At 41.2% G+C, this 26,523-nt stretch overlaps 1 protein-coding gene across 3 annotated transcripts in view; it reads right to left on the bottom strand.

The window, feature by feature from the left end:
* CDK17 (cyclin dependent kinase 17) overlaps nucleotides 1-26,523 on the bottom strand; it is a 182,584-nt gene that overhangs the window by 65,967 nt on the left and 90,094 nt on the right. For 2 of the 3 annotated variants that reach the window (XM_063447168.1, XM_063447169.1), the window contains exons 3-4: nucleotides 18,354-18,504; nucleotides 5,382-5,546 (exon numbers count right to left, since the gene is read on the bottom strand). In XM_063447168.1, coding sequence (XP_063303238.1) covers nucleotides 5,382-5,546; nucleotides 18,354-18,471 — 283 coding nt within the window. In that variant the 5' untranslated portion in view covers nucleotides 18,472-18,504. The remainder of the gene's footprint in view (nucleotides 1-5,381; nucleotides 5,547-18,353; nucleotides 18,505-26,523) is intronic. The other variant, XM_063447170.1, reaches the window with a different exon arrangement.

Here is a 26,523-nt window from a genome sequence, read left to right as displayed (position 1 = left end):
TTAGAAAATAATGAATAACACCAGAATATTGTGTAGAACAGGTGAAAACTAGCACCTAATAAAAAGCTTGGGCAGAGCCTAAAGATTACCTGAAATTTAATATATATAGTGGGAGCACGTAAAATAGTGGAGTATATAATATACAATTAGATAGTCACTAAATGGCATCCCTTAGAGAAGTAATATATTGTATAAATAAAAAGGTAACCTAAAATAAGGTCTCAGAAAGAGAACTGAATGGAAAGAATAATGAAAGTATGGCAGTGGTGATGGTACCATAAATAAATAAGACAGTAAATCACAAGGTTAGGGGTAGGTAGGAAACACTAGGTCCTGATAAGTCCTGATACGCCTAAACAGACAAAATAGAGGCTATCCTGTGGTATAACAGACACCCCAGTACGAAATAGTAAGTAATGAGGGAGCTATATCCCTTGCAATTAGTAAAATAGAACCAAAATTGGAGTGAAAAAAGATAGCAATGCGTCAAAGAAAGCCAGGACCTGGTCAACCCTAAACTTACTGTCTAAATAAAGCCACTACTAACTGCTGCTTCAAGGCAGCCTAACAAAATCGCATGGATAGCGTCAAGACAACCCAAGTATAAAAATAAAAAATAATAAACTGAGTAGAATCAGTGAAAGATCATAGCGTCGGCTATAGGCAGCTCGACGCGCGTTTCGGCGTATTTAGAACGCCTTTGTCAAGAGTCATTAAGCTGTAGTTGTTCTGGTGACTAAAGTGTCCCTTTAAATGAAACAAACAATTGTGTCCCAGGTCCCTTAACCCTGCCAAGGTAATTATTGCAGTTTTCAAAAAAATGCAATGATTACCTTGGTGGGTTAACTCCCCCACTATTGGTTGTCTACCATACAGCCACTAGAGGGACTTCCGGGTCGTTAGGCGACTTTTGGATGCCCTCACGCTATGCGGGGGTAGGTGGGAGGCCTTGACAGTGGGGGGGGGGGGCACTATAGGGAGTGCCAGGAAAACAACTTTGCACCCAGCACCCATTTCCCTTGACCATGAAGGAGACACAGATGCTCACATTACAAATGTCTACATTATCAACCATGTAATATTGCCAAATGAGCCAATTCATCATTAAACATCTTTATAGAGCTTAGGGCTAGGGCTAATGGGTATACTGCAATAAAAGTCTGGGCTGGTCATGCATATGCCGATGAAGTTGTTAAAGGAGCACTATAGGGTCAGGAACACAAACATGTATTCCTGACCCTATAGTGTTAAAACCACAATCTAGCCACCCTGGGCCCCTCATGCCTCCATACATATAGCAAAATCTTACTGTATTCAAGCCTGAAGCTGTAAATCTGCATGCTGCTTGCCTCAGAAAAACAAGCTGTCTGCTGACATCATCAGAAGTGGTAGCCTGATCCAATCACAATGCTTCCCCATAGGATTGGCTGAGACGGACAAGGAGGCAGATCAGAGGCAGAGCCAGCATGATTCAAACACAGCCCTGGCCAATCAGCATCTCCTCATAGAGATGAATTGAATCAATGAATCTCTATGAGGAAAGTTCAATGTCTGCATCCAGAGGGAGGATATACTGAATGTTTGGATGCATTTTAGGTAGCCATGACCCAGTAAGGATCTCTAACAGCCATCTGAGGAGTGGTCAGTGAAGTTTTCACTAGGCTGTAATGTAAACACTGCATTTTCTCTGAAAAGAGTGTTTACAGCAAAAAGCCTGAGTGTAATTATTCTACTCACCAGAACAAATGTAATAAGCTGGAGTTGTTCTGGTGACTATAGTGTCCCTTTAAGCTACTACATTTGCACGTGTCTCTACTAACATCAAATGTCCTCAATAAAGTTATTGCGATATGTAGCCATGACCTCTCCATGAGATCTATTAAGATTGTTTTCCCCTTAGGTTTAACTCTGAAGGTCTAACATCTAAATGAAACCCAATTATTTTAATATAGCTAGAGCTGGTCACGTAAGACTGCCAGGAAAGGAAACGCATTTCACAAATGGTAATTACATCCAACTGTATGTATATTTTTGTTTTCAGCAGATATTCTAAAATTATAGAGTTTAAAATGATACAAGCAGGGATATCTGCTCTTTGGATACATAACTGCTGTCAATCTGAGCAACAGTAGACTATAATCCAAGCATATTGCACCTGATGGTTACAAGCACACTGCATTATCAAGACTAAACTTAGCACTAAGTAGGGCGGGGCCTGGTGTGTTGTCTCTTAGCTCCAACACGATCCAGCACAAAACCCACCAAAACTACACAAATCCACACTGGTTGCAGCATCCTAAGCACGAAGGACTGATTGTTACCGAGTGGGAATGCAGCGACTCCGGAACTGTGCCAACACTGGAAATCTGAGCCGTTTTTCGAAGAGGCCTAGCATGCACTGTGGCCTGGTGCCTGGGAGAGGCACCCTATCTCCCGCCACGGGGCTTGCTTCTCATGACTAATACCTAAAAACCGACTACACCGCCTAATGCTCCCCCGAAACCCGAAGTTACCTCGGGCTGCTCCACTATCCTTCCAACCGGAACCCTGCCAGAGGCCCGAACCTGAGCGGACCGAATTCCCCCCCCCCCCCCCCTCCCTCTGGACCGGTGGGGGTGATCCCGGTCCACACCCGGGGGTGTGGAGTTAAGAACGCTGAGACAAAACCCAGGCCTAGCGACACTACCAACCTGCAATGCGGCCCAGGCGCATCAATCAAAATGGCGGATGCCAGGAGAATCAAAGCCAGAGGGAAAGAAAGCCTTCACTCAGAGACTGCAGCAAGCAAGGTGGCATCCAGGCCCAAGACGGCTCGATGCCCGCCACCGCAAACAACTGCAGTCACTGTAACATCCAGACAAGACGCCTACCCCTCCAGACGCAATGCAAGACCGCGGCTCCAAAACAGAGGCAGGCCCGAAGCGGAAAGAAGGGTCAGAGGTGCAGCAGGCCAGAATGCACATCACAACACAGGCTACTGACACCCGGCAAAAACCCACTTACCCTCAAGATGCAGTGGGGAGCAGGTCCCTCAAGCGAGGTACAGCACTGCCCACATGGGATCCCTATTGCAGACAAAGCACACAGAGACAGCCCTCTCTGCCACATAAAGAAGCCTACTTACCCAAACGCTCTCCACCTAAGCACACATCCCTGGCTGCGCGATTCCCATAACGGCAGCGGAGAAGGAGAAGATCAGTGCTGAGGCTCACAATGGCGCCTAAGAAATCACCCAAGCGCACTCAAGCAGGACCACAACCACGACCTAAAGGGCTGAACAGCGAGACACACAAGCTACGAGCCCAAACCTACTGGAGCATATCGTGGCAAGATAACAGGCAGTGGGCCCCTGCACTCAGAGACTGCATTGTATCTTCTGCTGGCATAGGCGGAGTCTGGCCCTGAGACTGATCCGCGAGGGGTAAACCCTGAGTAACACACCACAGCAGACCAGCTACGAGACTGTAATGTTTCTTCCTTGGTATTGTTACACATGTTGTTTACATTTTCGTTTGCATTTTTATTAAGCGTTACTTTACTTATTTTGTGAAACGTTAACCCAGAGGCAGACTCTGAGGGATCCCCTGTAGCGCAAAATCACAGCAACTGCTTAGCTAAATATCCTTAGAGCAGTTAGCTCTACCCCAGGGATCTACAAAACTATCCTGTCTCCTCAGAATGCCACCGGACAACTAATATTTCAAGTTTAACAAATAACATGTCACCGAACAGCAACTAAATAAGCAACCACAGCAGTGACTTAGCTAGCATGTAACTTAACGTATGGTTCATACCTAAGCAGTCATATCCGTGTTATACCCATTTATCTGGTCTATGAATGTTTGTCATTGCATTATATTTAATAGACTATACATCGAGAGTAAGCTTATAAAACTGTATATTAAACATCTAATTGTTCACGCAAGAACATACCCCTTACTGTTATAAATGTATAAAAAGCATGAGGAATTCCATTGGGGTACCCCATGAATGTTGTTATATCATATGCACTACAAAAATAAAGAATTAAAAAAAAAATTGCAAGTTGTACATTGTTTAGTGACATTGCTAAAAGATGGTCACACAGAAGGATAAACTGCATTTTCGAATGCCACCACAGCATATGCTAGTGGATGTTTGTGGTTCCACTGCGTGGCTGTATTTATATATCAACAGCATAAAGGTAAAGGCTGAGAAATAATTGCATAAATAAAACTTACTGTATCCACTGGGAATCAATTTTGTAAATTCTATAAATAAATTACCATACGGTATTGTAATGCCATTTTAATAGGTCCATTTCTATTTATTTTTTCTTTTAGGTTTCAAAAAAAGCAGTGTCTATGTATAATTATTACATAGATACAATCTATTTAATAGGTTATTTCACCCTATCATCCTTACAAAGATACACATTGCCTGCTATAACTGGTATTGTTGCTGACCCAACACTGCGGTCTAACTTCTACAGTGATGTCAAAGAGACACAATCAGTATTTAAAATGTAAATAAATCACATGTTAATTAGCAGCACGAGGGTGTTTAAAGTATCACAATAAAAATGTACTTCATTGGAGTATTATTAAACTACTAGTGTGCATTTGTGTTTACAGATCATATCTAGAATGCATTTTCTTTTGTTTTATTTTTGAGCAAAAATTTACATCTGAGGTTGAGTTGCAAAATAATGTCAAAAAAGGAGTGTTCTTTAGAAAAGAATCCTTTCAAGCACAGAAACTCATAATAATCTGCATCACATCTTCCAAGAACTACAAGAAAGGGTTCAGGTTAATGTTCGCAGAGTACGTGGCATGAACGATATGCATAAGAAATGTTTCTTAAACAGTTTTTTCAAAAATGCAATTCTATGTTGATAAGAACAATAAAATATGCAATGTTGGCTGATAAGGGTTTAATATGCCTGAATTGCAAGGGACAACAACGTCAGATTGTATTTTTATGATTTGTAAAATGAACAGTTTGCCAAGGATACATCTTTTTTGTTTTGTGTGTGCTTAAGTTGAAGATTAATGCCAGTGTGTATGGTGAGAAAATAACATAATGATACTAAATCGGGAGCGTAAACCAAGGCCAACAGAAATGTTTACATGATAGCTATATACATACACAGTTAATGAATGAATCATTACCAAGATCGGCATTCATTCAGCCGTGTGGTTGAACATCAACGGCACTGAACAATTTTAACATGCCTGAACATATACACAGTGTGAGTCATTTTACTTTATTGTAACGGTCTCTTGAATGTAGGAGTTAGTGACAATGACTGACAATACAATATTAGTAAGGTTATGGGGACAAACAGATAGCAAGCAGTGTTATAGGGTTACATGCGCTTTTAGCCAAACAGGAATCATTACCTAATCTGCTCCCGTTCCTTGGCATTGCCATGAAAGAACCGAGGCTCCCACCTATAACACTGTGCGGTCTTCTCAGTGGTGGCTTCTTGAAAGATCCTGTGTATTGGTGGAGGAAGGAGTGCATACTGTGAGACGTTGGTGGCCTGCCATTCTTCACAATAGGTTCTACCAATCCCAAAGGCCAACAGTTTCATCCCATCAGAAAAGGAAAGAGTTGAAGATAGAAAAGACCCAAAATTAAACAAAAATAAAAATGAGAAGAGAAAGGAGAAAAACATTACTAAACACACCATAGACCTAGACCTCAAGACACAAAAATTATAAAGACAACCAACAATGGACTTAACGAGGGAAGAGGTCATGCTTTGACACACACAAGCCAATGATAAACCAATGACAAAGGTTTGCTTCAAGATGCTGGAGAACGTAATACACAGTTATTGTGTATTCCATTCTCTTTTAAGAAAATAATCTGAGTGATCTCACTAAACTATAGGCTTATATTTCTTTATATGTACAACACCAGTTTGTCTCAAGTGGACCTATAATGTATCACACTGATGGAGTTTTTCAAAAAAGTGTGAATGAATGTAACATTTTAGGACAACCTATAGGAAAACATAACGGAACTGGATAAAATAACCAAGTCAGCCATGTTCTTATTTCTGCTATTTTTGCCTAAAATGTGGGATGGAGAATTTACATTTTAGTGAATAATAACTGTGCACGGCTATGCACAATGAGTTCTGCGATCACATACCATGCAATGTGTGCATACTTCGCCGATTAGCTATAGATGGAGAATGTATTATCCTTATAAAATGCCATCACGAATAGCTTAAAGTAAAAAAAGTCAATGTCATTGGTTTATCATAATCAGAAAAAGAGAGATCATATTTTAGCAATGCAGCAGGATTGTTTTTTTGTTTTTTTAGAGAGACATTTATTGTATCGTAAGTAGTACATTTATAGAAAAAAAGAAAACAGTTGGCATTACATGTTCAAATGCATGATCGACATTGACATAGTTGTCAGACAAAATCAATCAGTAAATTATATGAAGGTAATCATTTTATAAAGAAACATAAGGTAGACCTATTGATGAGATTAACTGTAAAATACAGCAATAGTATAAAGACCACAGCATCAACAGTTTTCAGTTTGGTGAACGTGGCTAAAACTGAAATTTAAAGGGGTGTGGATGATAAGATAAGTAAAAAGATATGGGAACAGGAAGGAAGAGAATCGGAGAGACCCTTCAGTGAGAGAATGAATTGATAATCGTGGGAAGCCCTGAACAACTTGTGACTATTACAATATAATTGTTAGGGAACCCAAGGTTGGAAAAAGTCTACTATAGCCAAATGATTTTATAGCTTGTTTTATATGTTAGTTCTGTTTACTGTTATAAGGGATGGAAAAGAAAAAAAAAATTGTTTGAGGATTACACATGATGGAAAAATTCCATAGTACTCAGTTCCTTCACCGCCTTTACCCTATCAAGCAGATGGTGATATTTCGCTGTTATTTAATTTACTTGGAGAGAAAAAAAAAACCAGAGCAACTGATTTAACCTCATTTAGAGTGATTCTCAGAGAAGAAAATGATGCATTTAACTTTTTCCTAGAGCCAGTCAAAAACATCTAATTTTCCATAGATGAAAATAAAAAAGCATGTTGTAATTAATACCGGAACATGGTTTAATTCTCTCGTACTGAGTAACGAGAAAAAGTTTGTGAACTAGTCTAAGCACCATAGGCATTTGGCATCATTGCAAACTGCAGGGTGATTAGTGCACTTTGAGCACACTCATGTCTTCTATCTTTGTAAATCGCTCCAACTATAAGACACCCCACCAGGGCTGTCAATCAGACAGCCAAAACAGTTAGATCCCAAATCTATAATGTCTCATTAACCCATTAGAAGGGACACTCGTGACCGGAGATGACCAATTTTTAAACATATTTTATAGATAAATAAATATGTTTAAAACAAAATATTCACCTTTGAAGTTCCATAGTTTGCTACAAATATCCAGCCTTAATAGTATTTGCCTTTACGTTCTCATATTAGGAAGCATTCTTAAAGCAGTGAAGGAGTTTAAGCATGCGTGTGATAGGCATAAGGTTATCCTAGCTATAAGATAAGGCTAGGGACTAATGAAAGTCTTTAGAAAATTGGCAGACTAGATGGGCCAAATGGTTCTTATCTGCTGTCACATTCTATGTTTCTATGCTAAATCAGCATGCTACCAATATACTTAATGGCGCTGAGAAAATGCCATAAACCTTTTCCCAATAGACATTTATAGGACATTCACCTGTGTACTAGGCAGCAATTGCATTTGCCACTGAACAAATATTTGGACAGGTAGAGGTGAAGAATAGCTTCCTGTTGTGACGTCTGTCACTGGGGAGCTGGGCTTACATCTTCAGCATGTTTTGCAAACCAAGCAACTGTTTGATCATGTCCCCTGTTCATGTCTGCTTGCAAACAAACAAAACCAGATTGCACCAGACAAACAGTGGGTAATACTAGCAGTAACAAAATAAAATTTGCCTTTATTACTATGTGCCTTAAATAATCATTATGGTGTATTCCCATGTTTTATTCACCCACTTGACTTTTTTGCACTGCTATACATGTACCTAAAGGCACCCTAAACCCAGAAATGCTGCATTTGGGTTGTTACACATCAGCCCTCATTTACCATGAGCAGTCCCGTGACAAGCCTCCTTGATCCGTGTCTCGTGACCTTTAGCCTTTATTCTAATTGCATTTACTCATCTCTACTCTACCAAGCCAGTCTAATAAAAGCTTTGTAGATAGCTTGTTTCTGATAAGTATTATCTTGTACTTTTTTTTATTAATTTTTATTATAAGGTATGCATGTGTATTCCACACATGGTCAAGTGACCATGACATAATTTGACTGTCAATTTCAATTAGTGCTTCCCCTACATAATTATCTAAGCCAGGCGTCTTCCTATAACACTTCAAAAAGCCTTTATTATAAATTAAATGCATTGCAGATTAATTTAACGGTTTTTATCTTTGTTATAATATTGTGGTTCACTTCAATATTGGACATTGTAGAGTTTTTTTGTTTTGTTTTTTACTTTTTATTTTGTTCCTGGCATATTTTTGTGAAGCACACTTCCTTGGAATTCGAACATCTGATCCTTGGTGGGGATTGTACCACCTACGCCAATACTATTGAGCGGTCTTTCTGCTCTACAAAATGTGAGTACCTTTTTTATTAAGAAATTTTGTTTTGCACAGTCTTCTACTACATTTATGACAAAAACAGGTGGGGGTGGGGGGCAGGATGAACAAAAACCAGAGACAAAAATACTAAAGCATTAGGAATGCAGATTTGTATTCCTAAAGCTAAAGTGTTCTTTTAAGTTGTACAACAGGTTTGGCAACAGTTGCCCTACAGAAGGTGGGGAAGCATTTGGGTTAGGAATGATCTATATTGTCTATATCTACGGTATATACAATAGTAAGATTGCTAGACAAGAAATGCACAATAAATATATACTGTACAATTCTGCTCCGCTACATGCACGATTTGAACATTTAACTTGATGTGTACACGTCTTTGCAATTATTCCAGAATACTTGATGATTTGAAAGATCTATGCTGACATGGTTTAATTGCTGTAAGGCAAAACGTTCCTCCTACACATAAATCTAATATTAATCTCACAGTGAAATGATTAAAATAGCAGTGGCAGACAATTTCGGTCAACTTTGTTAGCTTCTCGATTGTGTTGTATGCCAAAGTGAGATAACCTTGCTCTGAAACCATAATTAGAATCTTTAAGTACGTTTACCTCTGTGGAGCATGTTAATACAGACCGGTATTACACCACAAAGGTGACCCAGGCTGAAAAAGGTTTTATATATTTTCACATGATTGTACTGTGCTTTTTACAGAAAGATTACCAAGCACAGGGAGTTGTTCTCACTAACGCACATCCACAAAAAAGCCATTTACGATTTATATTGTACAGAAAACTTTTAACATTTTTATTTTATTTATTAAGCTCACAAATGAAGATATAACAGGCAGACTATATGTTTGTCTACTTAGCCCCTATATTTATCAAATAAATGTTTGGGAGGCGTGAAAAATAAAATCAAATGTAGAAATTCATACCTGCAAGATTTTGGTTTTCTGTCAATCACTGGTATAAATTCTTTTGTTTGCAGCTGGTAGTAATAGTCCACAGAGACAAGGTGTACAGAGGAGAAATGAAGCAAAGCTTCTATGTCTCCTCCTTATCTTAATGTGTGACCTGGCTGTGCCTAGACTGAACTGGATTGTGATGACAATTACTAAAGTTTTAGCCTAGACCAGACTGGATTGTGATGACAATTACTAAAGGGTTAATGCAAATTTAAAATAAAATGGAGCATTGCATGGAAATCAAAACATATGTAATAAAATAAAAATATTCTTAACAAGATACAAAATACTCCCAAATGATTAATAGATGCCCACGCACGCCCTGCCTCACTTGAACAGAGCACACCAGCGACCCATGGGGGTGTTAATTTTAAACTTACTCTTAAGTAGCGGCCACGGTTGCAGTCAGAGGCACCCCTGAACCCTTACGGTATTGCTCAGCCGACTGGCCCATATATCCCGAGTTGTTGGTTTCGTAAACAGCCCAGCCAACCCTTTACTAGTCCCCCTAGCCACAACCCAGACGATTCTCAGCAAGCTAGCCTTAACGACCCACATTGCTCATGACAGAGCCGACACTACTCCCAATAGCTGGCGCAGTGGAGCACCAACCCTTCAGTAAATCCGCACAAAGCTGGTACCTAAGCTGCCGAGCACAATGCGTTGCAAACAAGCCACAGGCTCACTTCCTAGACAAGTATACCTGCAAATATTCCTACTAGTGCACCGTTGTATGTACTGCATCAGACTTGTGGGTACTGCATAAAGCAACACCATATAAAAATTAATGCTTTACATTTGAATGCCACTTAAATGTTCTCATGCTGTTGTGGCATTACAGGCCTGTTTTGTTTATTCATAAACTGAAAAAAATAAATAAAATATATATATATCTATCTATCTACATACATATATACATATATACACACACACACACATATATATATATTTTTTATTTTTTTTCTTGGTAAGATTTCATGGAATTTTACAAGTTTGTAGTTTATAAAAAGTAACAGAAGTGGAATGCAATGTAAAGATTAAAAAATACCGAAATGTAAAATATCCAAAAGAGTAGGATTTTGAATCAAAAACAGAATCAATTTAAAATAGACAAATGTGAATAATGAAGTGCAAATCAGCACTGGATAAATAGGATACAAATCCAACAAATGTTTTCTATTACATGGTAAACTTAACGGGACACTAAAAGCACCCAGACCACTTCATCTCATTGAAGTGGTCTGGATACAGTGCCCATGTCCCTATAACTCTGCAATGTACAACACTGCAGTTCTAGAGGCAGTACTAAGACTGCCTCTAGTGGCTCTCTACCAGACAGTCACTAGAGATGCTTCCTGCTGTTTCAGGGATTTCAGTGAAACAATACTGGACGTCCTCACACTGTGCATGAGGGTGTCCAGGGCCTTGCAAAACCGCATGGGAAAACAATATTTCAATATTTTCCTATGTGGAAGGCCTAATACGATTTAACAAAGAAAAAAATTAAAAACTAGGGCATTCATTTAATCCTTCACATGACAAGGATTCCAAGCTGAACTCGTCTGCAAAATTATTTATTGGTGAATTTGGCAGCAAAACATCTTACAGAATGTGCTAACTGAGCCAACTTGTCAAATGAAAAGCAGCTATGTGATGTTCCAAAAGAAAAGTGTGAAGAAAATCAATGGTACTTTATCCTTTTAGCCGTAATTCATTCAGAACACACAAATCCAAAGGCAAAATAGAAGAGTGATTGTATTCTACAGATGAAAAAAAAACAGTGGAAACATTTCTGGGAATTATATAAATTTCTAAGGGATTACACTTTAATGACTCCCCTAGGTCAACAATGGTTAACATTGGCACCACAAATATTTGTTTGTGTCCCTCTAGTAGGTATAGACTTTAAAGAACACGAAGCACCGTAACCACCACATCTTGGTGGTGCCAGGAATACCATGGCTTTCCCCTATTGTAAGTAATTAAACTATTTTAGAACAGTTTGACTTTTTCCTAATGTAATCTCCCTCTCCTTACTGAAAGCTCTCTATCCGAGCTTACCCCGGAGATGTAGGGCCAGACATATTTCCCACCTTTGTATATCTAGATGTTCATTTGGTCCTTCTCATTCTTAAATCATTGTTCCCCATTAGATGAAATGTGGGGGGGCATGTTGCCTGTAATTTGTCCTTTACCCACAAGTTCTAGGACTCAGTCAAATGCTTTACCCTCTTCACCGCCAACTAGGAGCTCACATTTCGTGAAATTTGTCTCTTGGAATGTGTCAGTCCTTAACTTCCCTTTCAAACAAACGATCATTCTAAATTGTATCTGTAATTCTCCAAATCCTAAACAGCGTTTCTACTGGAGACACAGTGGAAGGTCCATTACCCTTCCACCTTAAAAGTCAACTGGATAGATAATTGCATTTTGGCCATCTCCTGCTCTAAGCCCAGGAGAGTGGCCGTACTGTTACACTCCTCCAATCATATGATTCTTAATTAATTCCCAAAAGTTACAACCCACAGGCAAGTTTATTATATTGGAGGGTACCTTAACTTTTAGTATATCTTTTAGTTAAAATCTAGTATATTTAGTTAAAGTGGCTCTAGGAAGTAAGGTTCTTATATAGTTTGCATAGACACACCTCATAACTGCACTTCATGTGTGCACCCCCTGCCTAGTCTGGTGATTAGTGAGACCAGACTGCTTCTCTCCTCCTAACATGGTGCTTATTTTCCTTAGCTGGTGATGTTTGAATCAGCATATGTCACTTATTGGGTGTTTTTAACTTTTTTGGTAAGACAATAGGGTTTAGCAGAGTGGTAAAGGGAATATATGCCTTACCTAAAGCTCTCCCACCTAACTGTTGCCATGTTTTTTTGGCTCTTCGGCTGCAGGCTTCATCTGCTAGGAGTCTCATTATTACAGCATTTGCTAAAACACTGGAAACCATCGATAACTCATATCGTTAATATTTTCTGATGATATGGACAGTTATCCTTCAAAATTATATTAAAGATTTTTTCCTTTGAAATGGTATTAAAGTTTTATACCATCACAATCCAGTTAAAGGGACACTATAGTCACCTGAACAACTTTAGCTTAAAGTTTTGGTGTATAGAACATGCCCCTGCAGCCTCACTGCTCAATCCTCTGCCGTTTAGGAGTTAAATCCCTTTGTTTATGAACCCTCGTCACACCTCCCTGCATGTGACTTGCATGGCCTTCCATAAACACTTCCTGTAAAGAGAGCCCTATTTAGGCTTTCTTTATTGCAAGTTCTGTTTAATTAAGATTTTCTTATCCCCTGCTATGTTAATAGCTTGCTAGACCCTGCAAGAGCCTCCTGTATGTGATTAAAGTTCAATTTAGAGATTGGGATACAATTATTTAAGGTAAATTACATCTGTTTGAAAGTGAAACCATTTTTTTTTCATGCAGGCTCTGTCAATCATAGCCAGGGGAGGTGTGGCTAGGGCTGCATAAACAGAAACAAAGTGATTTAACTCCTAAATGACAGTGAATTGAGCAGTGAAATTGCAGGGGAATGATCTATACACTAGACTGCTTTATTTAGCTACAGTAATTTAGGGGACTATAGTGTTCCTTTAAGTCCAGGTACAGCTAAGGAACACAGTGCAGATAATGAGAATAAAGATAAACATTGTTTCCCCTATCCTCTTTATGTTTTCCTTACGTGCAATTGACAGAGCTTGTAACAATTATTTATACGAGGAAGATACTTGGTTACAAAATAGAGTTGAGGATGTCATACAATTGAATATATTTCTGACCTCACAAATATATTCTGGGACATGATGATCCCCCTTAATCATACCTTCTTGTTCATTTCATTGTACATCACACAAGATGATGTATGATTTGGAGGCAAAAGCTATGCCCATTGCCACATTAATCCACAATAGCCCATATTTTGCTTATTTGTTTGGTATTTCCCAATACATTGAACATACTACACACTACTGGTCCTTCTTTCTTTGCCTTTCCACATGTACTTCTGAAACATCAGAGTACCACAAGAAGCAAAACCACCTAGCAGTGAGAAAGTGAAAACTCTGGACTTTTTTTTCATAATTCTGCACTCTAATAGTAGGCATTAGGTGCACCCTGGTACTGTTTATTTGTGTTGATTGTGTTGGTTAATGCATATCTTCTGATTCGATTGGAATTCCAAAGAAGTTCCAACACAGTCAGTAAAAGTGTTTTCCACAATAATTCTAGCTTTATGAAAAATCTAAAAGTGAGAGTGCTGCTTTAAATTAAGGGATTAGGCAGAAGTTACTCAGCCTCCAGGAAACTTGTACCAGTAGCTTTAAAAAGGAAAGTATGATTATAACCCATTTTTAAAATGTAATAAAAGTTCAATTTAATAAAAATAAAAGATATATTAATGCTCTATGTAGACGAGCACTGTGACCATTTATATCTGTCTTATTATAGCTCAAAACATTCATGAAAAAAGCATATGCAGGTTAAATGGACAGGAGAAACCTATTTAAACAATAAAATGCAAAATGGCTTTTATCTAATCTGCTTTAGAACAGTGTCTCCAGTTTCCCATAACAAGCACAGGATTTTATGTGGCTTCTTTTTACGACGCTACTATGTTAAAACTTTAATTGTTTGGACCTTTAAAGCAGAGACCATGTGATTGCTACAGTTTAATAAGTTTACAAGCGCCTTAACGTGTTTACAGTGATACTTTCCTTTATCCATACCATAAAAAGTTTCCATAATATAAGTAGGGCAATCTATTAATCACAGTCCATCCCTTGTATTGTACTTTTGTTGCGCAATACTAAATGACTTTCAATCCTATAGGCTAGAAGAGAATCTGTCACACAAATAGTTAGTTATAGGTAAAAGTGCCCAACTTGTTTTACACGTCACGCTGATTTTTTTTTTTAACTCTTTCAAAGCGATGACTTCTTACTTGTGTGTCGTAATGGGGTTAAAGACAGTTTAGTGGTGTTTTAGTAATTTGTACAGTGCTAGGTGCTTTGAACCAAATTCAAGTATTTCAGGTTCCCATCTAAGCCATTTGTTATTTACCGTTATCTGGACTAATTAATAAAAATGTGTGATTAACAAACAATCAGGGAGATGAGCTGCTAAACTGTGCACTAGTTGGGACAATTTCCCCAAGTGCTATAGACTGAACAAATTGCCATTAGAAATAACTTACAATTTTCTATACAGATTTAAAATGTCAAATGTTAACATGACATAGACTGTTAGTGATGCTCCAATGATCATCTCATTTTTATTTTAGTTGACAGCAAAATTATTGTAGCTTGTAAATGCACGTGCCAAAACCGAATGCTCTATAACATTAAAAAAAATGTGCAGTCAATGGACTGTCTCATATGTACCTATGTTAATAGTTGTTCGGATTTACTTGGTCTGGCTTGGAATATTACAGAAATTATCTATATATTGCTAAATAGAATGATGAGCTAAAACAGAGAACATTTCTCCGAGATATAATGACATAGGCATTGACCGTCATTCAACCGTGTTCATTAAAACTATAAAATTTGGCTGAAAAACAACATTCCTTTGATATTCTCTCATTTGAGCGTTGGCAGCAGTGCCAGCAGACTCATTCTGTCATTCTAAATCTCTGCACTGGAAATGCTCCCTTTGAATTCACAAAGCACAATTGGTATGCCATTATTATACACACAAAAAATCCTTTGCAAAGGGCTACTGTTATAAGACAAGGACGTAATAACAAGGGTTTTCAGTGACGGTTAATCCAGGTTAACAAAAATCTAATCCTTCGGTTGTCTAACACTTGGTCGTGAAGAAGAGGAAAGGTTACATGTTATATATATATATATATATATATATATATAAAATGGATATTTATTAACAGAAGAGAAAAACAAAAGATTTTCTTAATGACGTGAGCTGTTGCAGGAAGACACGAAGGGTGAAGAAGATAAAGTCTGACAATGCGAATCATTAGCTTTACAGCAAGAATGCATATATACTAGGATATGTAAATATATGCAAATAGTAATTCTTGGAAATGAGAATATTTAAATAAATTGGAATAAAGATTTAGATGGTGTCTACCATGGGAGAGAGAAACAAAAGAAACTAACACACAACATGCAGACAGATTTAGCGGATTTGTGATAGTTCTTTTAAGCCATGAACATAAAGATAGAATGGGGGCAAGAAATATTAGAGATCATAATTCTAATGGGGCAAGAAGAAATTGGATAAGAGCATTTTAGAATTGCGTACCGGATGACCCAATACAGTTTTCAGTCAACAGACATTATAGGCACCCAGACCACTTAATCTTAATGAAGTGGCATGGGTACCACATCCCCCGTGTTTTAACCCTGCAACGGAAAACATTGCCGTTCAACAGAATGGCAATGTTTTGATTGCAGGGTTTAAGTGCCTCTAGTGGCTATCACTCAGTCACATGTGAAGTTTCAGAGGAAATAGAGTAAAACTCTATTTCTATCAGATGGCCTCAGAGTTGGCTCAGAGTTGATGCACATGCAAACTATGCTCTTAATGGTTTCCTATGGGAAAGCATTAGATTGCTCTCGATAATCTCACCTAAGCAGAGAGCAAAGCACTATAGAGGAGTACACAATTGTATTGCTAATGCTATTGTTTCTTTATGTATCCACATAAATTAAAGAGTCACAATTCTGGCCACATCATTTGACCAAGCAATGAGACATGTGGATCTATACAGAACAGGGAATTCAAATTGAATTTAAAGTGAATTTCAAATTAACATAACAGGGTTGGATAATTTTTCCAGTACACCTATTGAATTCCCTGTATTTCTCACTTTCATGAATAACCTTGTATACAATTTATATGATCCCCTGTTGGACATTTGATTTAAAGTGAATCGGTTACAGAAAATTATTTCTTATTAACCTAAAAATCACACCTTTATACATTGAATACATCATATATATCAAAGATACATGGTGTATTAAATGTGAAATATAAAGATTTACCCAGTTTTCCTCCATTCCAGTGCCGATTCATGGGTGTTACTCTTCGTGTAACATTCACCTCCTGGCCACTACGCTCCGCCTGCGCTCCTACAGAAGTCTTATTTGATTTTGCTTCCCAAGCAGGGCAATTCCCGTTAGTATCATTTGCATGCTGGCTTCATAGCTAGCATGTCAATGTCGTAATGGATTGACATCATGTCCCTCCGTTTCTATACTCCCTAGCCAGTGCTAGAAGCGCAGGCTAGGGAGCTTACATAGCAACCACAGCACACGTGCTGTGGTTGCTATGGGAAGAGAACAGAGGGACCTCCTGTGGGAGGTCTTTTCTGCTCTCCCTTGTCAGTCAATGCCTTCGCATGCCGAGACATTGACAAGAATTTTTTTTTTTTTATAAACAGTGAACCTTGGAACTCGAACTTAATCCATTCCAGAAGGCTGTTCGAGTTCTGATTTGTTTGAGAACCGAATCAACATTTACCATAGGAATTAATGTAAATTTGTTTAATCCGTTCCAAACCCCAAAATTACATGGATGGCGATAGGTAACTGTTCTTCTGGCATTACATACAAATGCATATAAAATTACTGTATCAGGTTCAAAATATCCAATACCCTCTTTCCTCTGCTTGTATCCTTATGTCCATAGTCCCTCTTACCTTACTCATGTCCCTTTGTCCTCGTGTGTCCTTCACCTCATATTTTCCTTTTTCTCCTTGAATAATAATTGGGTCCATATCCCTCCCTTCATCCTTTACTTGTGTACCTCTGCCCTCCGGTTTTCCTCTCCCTATATCCCCCTCTCTCCCTTTACATAGGCCATCTGCCCATATTTCCTCATCTCACACTTGTGTCCCTCTGTGAATGCCGCGTGATGTGTTCGGGTACCGAGGATCGTTTGCATACCGAGAATTTTTTTATGCAACATTTTAGTTCGAGAACAGGAATGTTTGAGTTCCGAGGTTCCACTCTATGTTTTTTTTCCTCCTAGTCTATACATTTGTTAGCAAAAGTGCTAGCACAAACTATAGATAAAATCATACAATGGATAAGATCAATCTAATGAGCATAAGTTGTTTGGAGCATGACATGTGCCCTTTAAATAGCATCCAGAACTGTGTATTATTTCCAGGTAACGCAAACACAACTGTAAGAAGAGTATGATGCTCAAGAGAATGGGAAGCAAGACTGATAATAGGGAGCATTCAGGACTTTCTTTACTAAAAAGTGAATTCAAAATCAAATTGTAATAATTATACCAAAATATCCAAGATGAAAAAAAACAAAACAAAAAAAAAACCTGAAAAGGATAGTTCTTCTCTCATGCAGGTATTTTGGAATATTATCGGCACTTTGTTTTTTCTAATATACCTCCATTTACTGTTTAGTAAATCATCTCAAAAGTAACTATTTTACACCAATAGGGAACTTTGGTTTACAGTAAACTAAAATGTGAATAACGGTTGCATCGCCTTCTTTTAAAGCGTTACATTTTGATTTATTGCCGAGACAGACATTACTTTCCAGATGCAAATTAACTACAATTGTGAAGTAACAATTAACTGTTGATAGCCTGTGGTCATTTCTGACTTACTGAAACTAAGCCAGAAAAACGCATCTGGCCACCTTCATTAAGGGCTTTCTTAATATTGTAATGGATCTTTGTACTTATCCTGGAAACACTTAAAAAATGGGAGATATCTCAAGACATGTTAACAAAAAACAAGATAAATGATATTAGCGCACAATAGGACTCACCATTATCTTTGCTGCTATTTTCCTCAATGGTCATTTGCTCTGCCAACTCGGAGAGCGATTCATCTATTGTCTGGCTGCCTCGCAACGTGAGTGAAAGCCTTCTCTTGAATTTTTTCATGTTTCAGATAAAAGGTGCACGGCGTAACGAAGCCTGTAAGGCAAAAACATATGGTACTGTAACCACGAGTGGAAATATTAAGACACATTTATCTGTCTGTACATTAGCTGCAGGAGAAGATTCCAATGATTCTGGAACTATACGGTCATGTCGGGGATTTTGCAATGGTTTACCTACTCTCCTGGCACATAAAGAAACCAACAGTACTAATTTCCATTAGATTTTGCAAGCAGTGCATACCGTCACACCAGTACATCATATAGTATAAATGTTATCAGCAGCAGGACTTCTACACAGAGAGGGATAAAAAAGAAATCTGTACAGACTGTCAAAACAATTTGCAACCGATTATTGCTTTATAAAACTAATTTCACAAATTCTGCTGCAAAACAACACCGATTGTAACACAGTGTACTTGACTGTTGTAAACATGCTTTATTGAATAGGGTGTAGTATCACAGGATTACTTTATCTTGCTTGCTATCTTGCTATAAAGTACCGTCCTCAGAGATTTAAAGAACAATGGCTTAATACGAATACAGAAAGCAAAGGATGGACTCCAGAAATAATATCCAATAAATATGAGCATTTCATATAACAAATAAAACATGAATGAGCTCAGTACATACCTGCATAATAATAATACAAAAAAAACATTAAAATGGGGATTAGTTTCTGGCAGGAGTATCTCCTTAATGGAACACTCCATGCAAGTGACCTACTCTATTTTTCTGCAATATATGGATACAATCTAATCTAATAAATAATTTAAACATACTCAACTTTTAAAGTCCTTCCAGCATATCCGAAGGCAAGCATCAGTATCACGGATCCTTGCCAAGATTACAAAGAGACACGCACCAGTTGGAACCACTGGATTTTTTTCTTTAGTTATTTAGTTATACCCCCAGCAGCATATCTGAGGAGTGGAACTGCTGAATAAGCTGAAAGCAGCCATATCAAGGCTGATATCAGCTATTTGTCAGCGCCAATAGTGCAACTGGACGGCCACAGATTATGTTGGGGCTAGATTACATGGATCTGGTCCCAACTTTGCATTAAATGTTTTCGAAGAGATTTGGAGCAGCCATTAAATATCACGGCTGGTTAAAGAGGATGTGAAAGACCCTTATTAATGAGGTTGTGGGTTTTGGGTGCCTCGATGACTTAAAGCGGCACTGTCATGCCGAACTTACCTTTCCTCAATCTCTTCCTCTTCTCCCCCTCTCTCAGGATCTGTTATTCTTTTCTTCCTGTCTTCTTTAGTTTTCTTTAAAACCATAAGACAAAGTAGGGACTCTTTGTCTTATGGGATTCCTCCGCTTGACCAGCTCTGACCAGCGGAGGAGCAAAGTGTGCTTCATTTCCGCTGGTCAGAGCAATTTTCCCATGATCCCTAGCTTTCCTCCCAGTTCCCACAATACTTCCTGTCAGTATTGCCGAAAGTCCTGTCACTTAGACAGAACGCCGGCAAAACTGCCGAATTGCATCCTAACAGAATGAGCACCGTTTCTCCATTGGTGTTAGGATGCAATTCGGTACTTTGTTCGGATCGGAATTTCATTCAAATGAATGAAACTCCGATCCTATTCATTGCTGTGGCTGCATCTTGCAGCCGCTTAGTAGATAACTCCCTAATTCCCACGGTATCAGGGAGCTATCTACTAAAAGGCTGAAAGACCTAAATTGGTCTTTCAGCCAAATTTACTAACACCAAGTAAAAATGACTTGGTATTAGTAAATAATATGCCCCTACTCGCTATACCGCGAGTAGGGGCATGTCTAGTAAGCAGTGAGCAGCCTGTGGCTGCTCACTGTAGAAAAAAAATAAAAAAAATATTGCCCCCCACCCCTAAATGACGGGTGGGGGCCGTAAAGTAAAATAAGGGAGGGAGACCTATTGTCCCCCCCCCCGGCCCCCACCCCTGAGCGGTGGGTGGGGGCCATAAAGATAATGAGGGGGGGGGACCTACTGTCCTCCCCCCCGGCCCCCACCCCTGGGCGGCGGGTGGGGGCCATAATAGTAGTAGGGGGGGGACCTACTGTCCCCCCCCCCCGGCCCCCACCCCTGGCCGGCGGGTGGGGGCCATAATAGTAATAAAGGGGGGGGGGGACCTACTGTCCTCCCCCCCGGCCCCCACCCCTGGGCGGCGGGTGGGGGCCATAATAGTAATAAGGGGGGGGGGACCTACTGTCCTCCCCCCCGGCCCCCACCCCTGGGCGGCGGATGGGGGCCATAATAGTAGTAGGGGGGGGGGACCTACTGTCCTCCCCCCCGGCCCCCACCCCTGGCCGGCGGGTGGGGGCCATCATAGTAATAAAGGGGGGGGGGGACCTACTGTCCTCCCCCCCGGCCCCCACCCCTGGGCGGCGGGTGGGGGCCATAATAGTAATAAGGGGGGGGGGGGGGACCTACTGTCCTCCACCCCCCGGCCCCCACCCCTGGGCGGCGGGTGGGGGCCATAATAGTAATAGGGGGGGACCTACTGTCCTCCCCCCCCGGCCCCCACCCCTGGGCGGCGGGTGGGGGCCATAATAGTAATAAGGGGGGGGGACCTACTGTCCTCCAGCCCCCGGCCCCCACCCCTGGGCGGCGGGTGGGGGCCCTAATGGAAAAAAGGGGGGGGGGACCTACTGTCCTCCCCCCCGGCCCCCACCCCTGGGCGGCGGGTGGGGGCCATAATAGTAATAAGGGGGGGGGGATCTACTGTCCTCCCCCCCCCGGCCCCCACCCCTGGGCGGCGGGTGGGGGCCATAACGATAATGGGGGGGGGGACCTACTGTCCTCCCCCCCGCCCCCACCCCTGGGCGGCGGGTGGGGGCACTAAGTAAATTCCCCCCCCCCCCCCATCAAGGTGACTAGGGGTGCCCAAGCCCCTAGTCACCCACCCCCCACCCAAATAAAAAATGCCCCTACCTACCCCCCTCACCCTAAAAAATAGTGAGGGGGGAATAAAATTGCTAACCTGTAAAGTAAAATTAAACTTACCATTCGACGTCTTCTTTTTTCTAAAATCTTCATTTTTCAGCCCCAAAAAAGGCCAAATAAAAAACCATCATAGCCGTCGAACTAAAAATAAAATAAAAAACCCGAGCGCAAAAAAAAAAACCCGACGAAAAGAAAAAACCCGAGCGCACAAAAAAATAATCCATCTTCACCCATGGAGGGCTCCGCGCAGACTGAGCTCCGCAGGGCGGGGCAAGGCTTATAAAGCCTTGCCCCGCCCTGCAATTAGCCTAAGAACACTCTGATTGGTGGGTTTAAGCCAATCAGAGTGCTCTTTGTCATTTTACAAGCGTGGGAAAGTTCTTTGGAATTTTCCCACGCTTGTAAAATGACACAGAGCACTGTGATTGGATGGCTTGAAAGCCATCCAATCACAGTGCTCTGTGTCATTTTACAAGCGTGGGAAAGTTCTTTGGAACTTTCCCACGCTTGTAAAATGACACAGAGCACTGTGATTGGATGGATTTAAAGCCATCCAATCACAGTGCTCTGTGTCATTTTACAAGCGTGGGAAAATTCCAAAGAACTTTCCCACGCTTGTAAAATGACACAGAGCACTGTGATTGGATGGCTTGAAATCCATCCAATCACAGTGCTCTGTGTCATTTTACAAGCGTGGGAAAATTCCAAAGAACTTTCCCACGCTTGTAAAATGACACAGAGCACTGTGATTGGATGGATTTAAAGCCATCCAATCACAGTGCTCTGTGTCATTTTACAAGCGTGGGAAAATTCCAAAGAACTTTCCCACGCTTGTAAAATGACACAGAGCACTGTGATTGGATGGCTTGAAATCCATCCAATCACAGTGCTCTGTGTCATTTTACAAGCGTGGGAAAATTCCAAAGAACTTTCCCACGCTTGTAAAATGACACAGAGCACTGTGATTGGATGGATTTCAAGCCATCCAATCACAGTGCTCTGTGACACTTTACAAGCGTGGGAAAATTCCAAAGAACTTTCCCACGCTTGTAAAATGACAAAGAGCACTCTGATTGGCTTAAACCCACCAATCAGAGTGTTCTTAGGCTAATTGCAGGGCGGGGCAAGGCTTTATAAGCCTTGCCCCGCCCTGCGGAGCTCAGTCTGCGCGGAGCCCTCCATGGGTGAAGATGGATTATTTTTGTGTGCGCTCGGGTTTTTTCTTTTTCGTCGGGTTTTTTTTTTGCGCACGGGTTTTTTATTTTATTTTTAGTTCGACGGCTATGATGGTTTTTTATTTGGCCTTTTTTGGGGCTGAAAAATGAAGATTTTAGAAAAAAGAAGACGTCGAATGGTAAGTTTAATTTTACTTTACAGGTTAGCAATTTTATTCCCCCCTCACTATTTTTTAGGGTGAGGGGGGTAGGAAGGGGCATTTTTTATTTGGGTGGGGGGTGGGTGACTAGGGGCTTGGGCACCCCTAGTCACCTTGATGGGGGGGGGGGGGGGGAATTTACTTAGTGCCCCCACCCGCCGCCCAGGGGTGGGGGCGGGGGGAGGACAGTAGGTCCCCCCCCATTATCGTTATGGCCCCCACCCGCCGCCCAGGGGTGGGGGCCGGGGGGGGGGAAGGACAGTAGACCCCCCCCCCCCCCTTATTACTATTATGGCCCCCACCCGCCGCCCAGGGGTGGGGGCCGGGGGGAGGACAGTAGGTCCCCCCCCCCCTTTTTTCCATTAGGGCCCCCACCCGCCGCCCAGGGGTGGGGGCCGGGGGCTGGAGGACAGTAGGTCCCCCCCCCTTATTACTATTATGGCCCCCACCCGCCGCCCAGGGGTGGGGGCCGGGGGGTGGAGGACAGTAGGTCCCCCCCCCCCCTATTACTATTATGGCCCCCACCCGCCGCCCAGGGGTGGGGGCCGGGGGGTGGAGGACAGTAGGTCCCCCCCCCTTATTACTATTATGGCCCCCACCCGCCGCCCAGGGGTGGGGGCCTGAGGGGAGGACAGTAGGTCCCCCCTCATTCCCATTATGGCCCCCACCCGCCGTCCAGGGGTGGGGGCCGGCGGGGGAGGACAGTAGGCCCCCCGTCCCCCCCTTATTACCCTTTTTTTTTTTTTTTTACAGTGAGCAGCCACAGGCTGCTCACTGTTTAGTGGACATGCCCCTACTCGCGATATAGCGAGTAGGGGCATTGGGGAGATTTTAATCTCCCTTGTGCTATTATGGGGGTCATATTGACCCCCATAGAGTGAGGGGGGGACCTGGGGGGCTTATGAAGTGGTGGGGAGCTCTGCTCCCTGCCGCTTCTATAGTTACATATTACAAGGAGGGAGCTGCACGCCGGTAGCTCCCTCCTTGTAATAAACTGAACGAACAAACTAACACGGATACACAGTGTTAGTTTGTTCGTCTGATTTTTTCTATTCATTCATTCGTCTGTCTGATGAATGAATGAATAGGTGAAATTCCCGTTCGCATGTCCAGGTGTTTCACTGGGCATGTGCGGGAATCTCACAGTCTGTGTAGTGTGGGTAGATGACGTGTCCCATAGGGACTTCACCTACCCACACAAAGATGGCGGCGCCCTGAATAAAGATCGGGCAGAAAATAAAGAATAAAAAATAGGTAATGTGGGGGGCATAGGGGCATTTGGGGGTGACTAGGGGGTCGATTGGATGTAGTTGAGGCGGGAGGGGGGTTAAAAAAAAAACGGAATTCGGCATGACAGTGCCGCTTTAAGTTTTTGTCAAACTGCCTTAAGCAAGTTAAACAAAATCCATTTAAACTGTAAACACAGCCTCCTTACAATGTTTTAGTAAACCGCGGACAATCAAACAGTTAAACCTCTGAACTGCGAGTTCCATAGAACATCTGTAATACAAAGCTTTTCAGGTACGTGACTCTAATATGTATTTTCTATGGCCCCACATCAGCCTCCAAACTTCAAAAGCTTCAGCATTGCTGTTGTTGTCTTTCTATATGTTTTTCTTGCACGTTATACCACAAAAGCAATTTGTCGCACAACCCTTGTGGCACAGAAAAAGTTAACGCAAGTACACAATTTAACAAGGCATTCATTCCCTGCAAAGATTAACCAGGTGAGGCTACAAATGTTCAGATTGTTTTTTGTTTTATTTGCTTTTGGCTGTGATCTATTGGCAGCGATTCAGGACAGCATGACGTTAACCCACAGAAACCATTGCTCACAAACTAAATGTATCCAGAAGCAATGCAGAGCTTTAGCAGAGGGGATTTCAGCAACGTAAATGCCAATCCATTTCCTAATTTTAGGACATTTTTGGGGCACAGGTCTGATATGTAAAAGCAAACTCAATTTATCCAGGCAAGGCTATACTAGTTTGAATATGCTTTCGCTCTTTTGTGCAGATCTGAGATATCCAAATGGGAGATACCCAACAATTGCAAAACGACAGTTCTCGAAAAGCTCTGCTAAGATTCAACTTTGGCATAGCTACATGGGGTTGTCACTTTTCCTTTACCCCATGTCTGGCTCTAGTGTTCTTACTTTGTTATTTACAAACTATCACAATGGAACCGACAATCATCAATCAAATTAGCTACTAATAAATGCATGCTTCAGGTAACATATGGATGCAGACTACAGGTGGGCACTTTTTCGTGTCTATCTACCTCAGCTCTTCAGGGTCTAGGCTCAGGAAATATGGCACATAAGCCTTAAACAACAATAAAAAAAATGTCTATAGCTTCATAAAAATTCATAAGCCCTGCAAGAGGAATTGTCCACCTACGATGAAATGGCAGGATTTTGCAAAAAGCTCAGCTAGAAACTGTTCATGTGGGCACAAACCACTTTACGGGAATGTTATATAGAATAGTATATTTTTATACAGAGATTATAAGACCGGCAGATGTAGATCAGTCACAAACAGCAATGTTTGCTTTGAGAGTAGAGGAAATGAAATGACTAATTGAACAGCTGTAAAAAAGGAAATGAATAAAACATATAAAGAGAACAGTTGGATACACAAGTTATTTGGGCCTTTTGTACCACTGTGTCAGTCAAATGGCACCTTTCTCTAATAAACATGTATGTCTATTCACTTTACGCAGGAATTGATTTTGAAATGCACTGATTGGTAACCTCTATAGCTGGCCAACAATAACGATGCCCAGTCAATATTTGGTAAAGGCGGGTTTGGAATCCCATTCCCTTGTATTTTGTTTGCTGGGAAAATAACAAAGCATTTCTTTTACACAGTGCAACTTCTTGAGCCCCTAAGGCAGCGATGGCCACCATTTCTCACAATTCTCAGCCAGCCTTAAAGCCTCAAGGGAAAATATGGGATTGCCAATGCAGGCAAACAACGTAATGATAACACATGTATAATGATATCCTGTGTACAACAGAAAGAAAATTAGACATCAAGAAAAAATAAATAAATAATCGGCCATGGAGGGAGCAAAGATGCTCAAATAGAATATTATTTTTTACAATCAATGCAGCTGCTAGCAGCTCTTCTACCGCAACTCATCAGTGCAATAAAATGGTCCATGTTTGGAGGGTAGGCTTGTACTCCCGTGGGAATAAATGCCAGAATGGGAGCAGGTGCTGCAATAAGCGAGTGAGGATGGAGTGCACTGAACTGGCTGAATTTCTAATAGGGATTCCACATCTGGCAGCACTTTCAAATATGCTGCCAGCACAGCGCTCAGGGCTGGAGGGAAAACGCACATTGTTAGGTGCTTGTGACATCAGCAAGCAGCTTTAAGGCAGCACTGCCAACATCACTCAATGCACAAAGGATGAGGACCAGAGACACCAGTTTTAACTAAGACAGGCTGCACGTGTAGCCAAAAAGAACAAGGAAGGCTTGCAATAGTGCTCAATGCTACAACGATGAGCGAAACTGTGTAAACGGCGGCAGAGGAAACCCGTATGGAATCTCCAGCTGTTAAAGAATTAAAGTTGGCAAAGCATCATGGAAGTTCTAGCTCGAGAAGAGCTGAGGAAGCTATTTTTGCCACCCCTGGTGTAAGCAAATCCTGGGACTTGTTCTGTCATCATACTTAAGAGCACTCAGTACCACCAGGACGGAACTAAAATACATTGCAAACGCTCTGGGGAATCCAGCCTGAA

This window comes from Pelobates fuscus, chromosome 3 (genome assembly GCF_036172605.1).
Source record: "Pelobates fuscus isolate aPelFus1 chromosome 3, aPelFus1.pri, whole genome shotgun sequence".
NCBI lineage: Eukaryota > Metazoa > Chordata > Amphibia > Anura > Pelobatidae > Pelobates > Pelobates fuscus.
The sequence above is the reverse complement of the archived record's forward strand: the minus strand, read 5'-3'. Positions and strand labels throughout refer to the sequence as shown.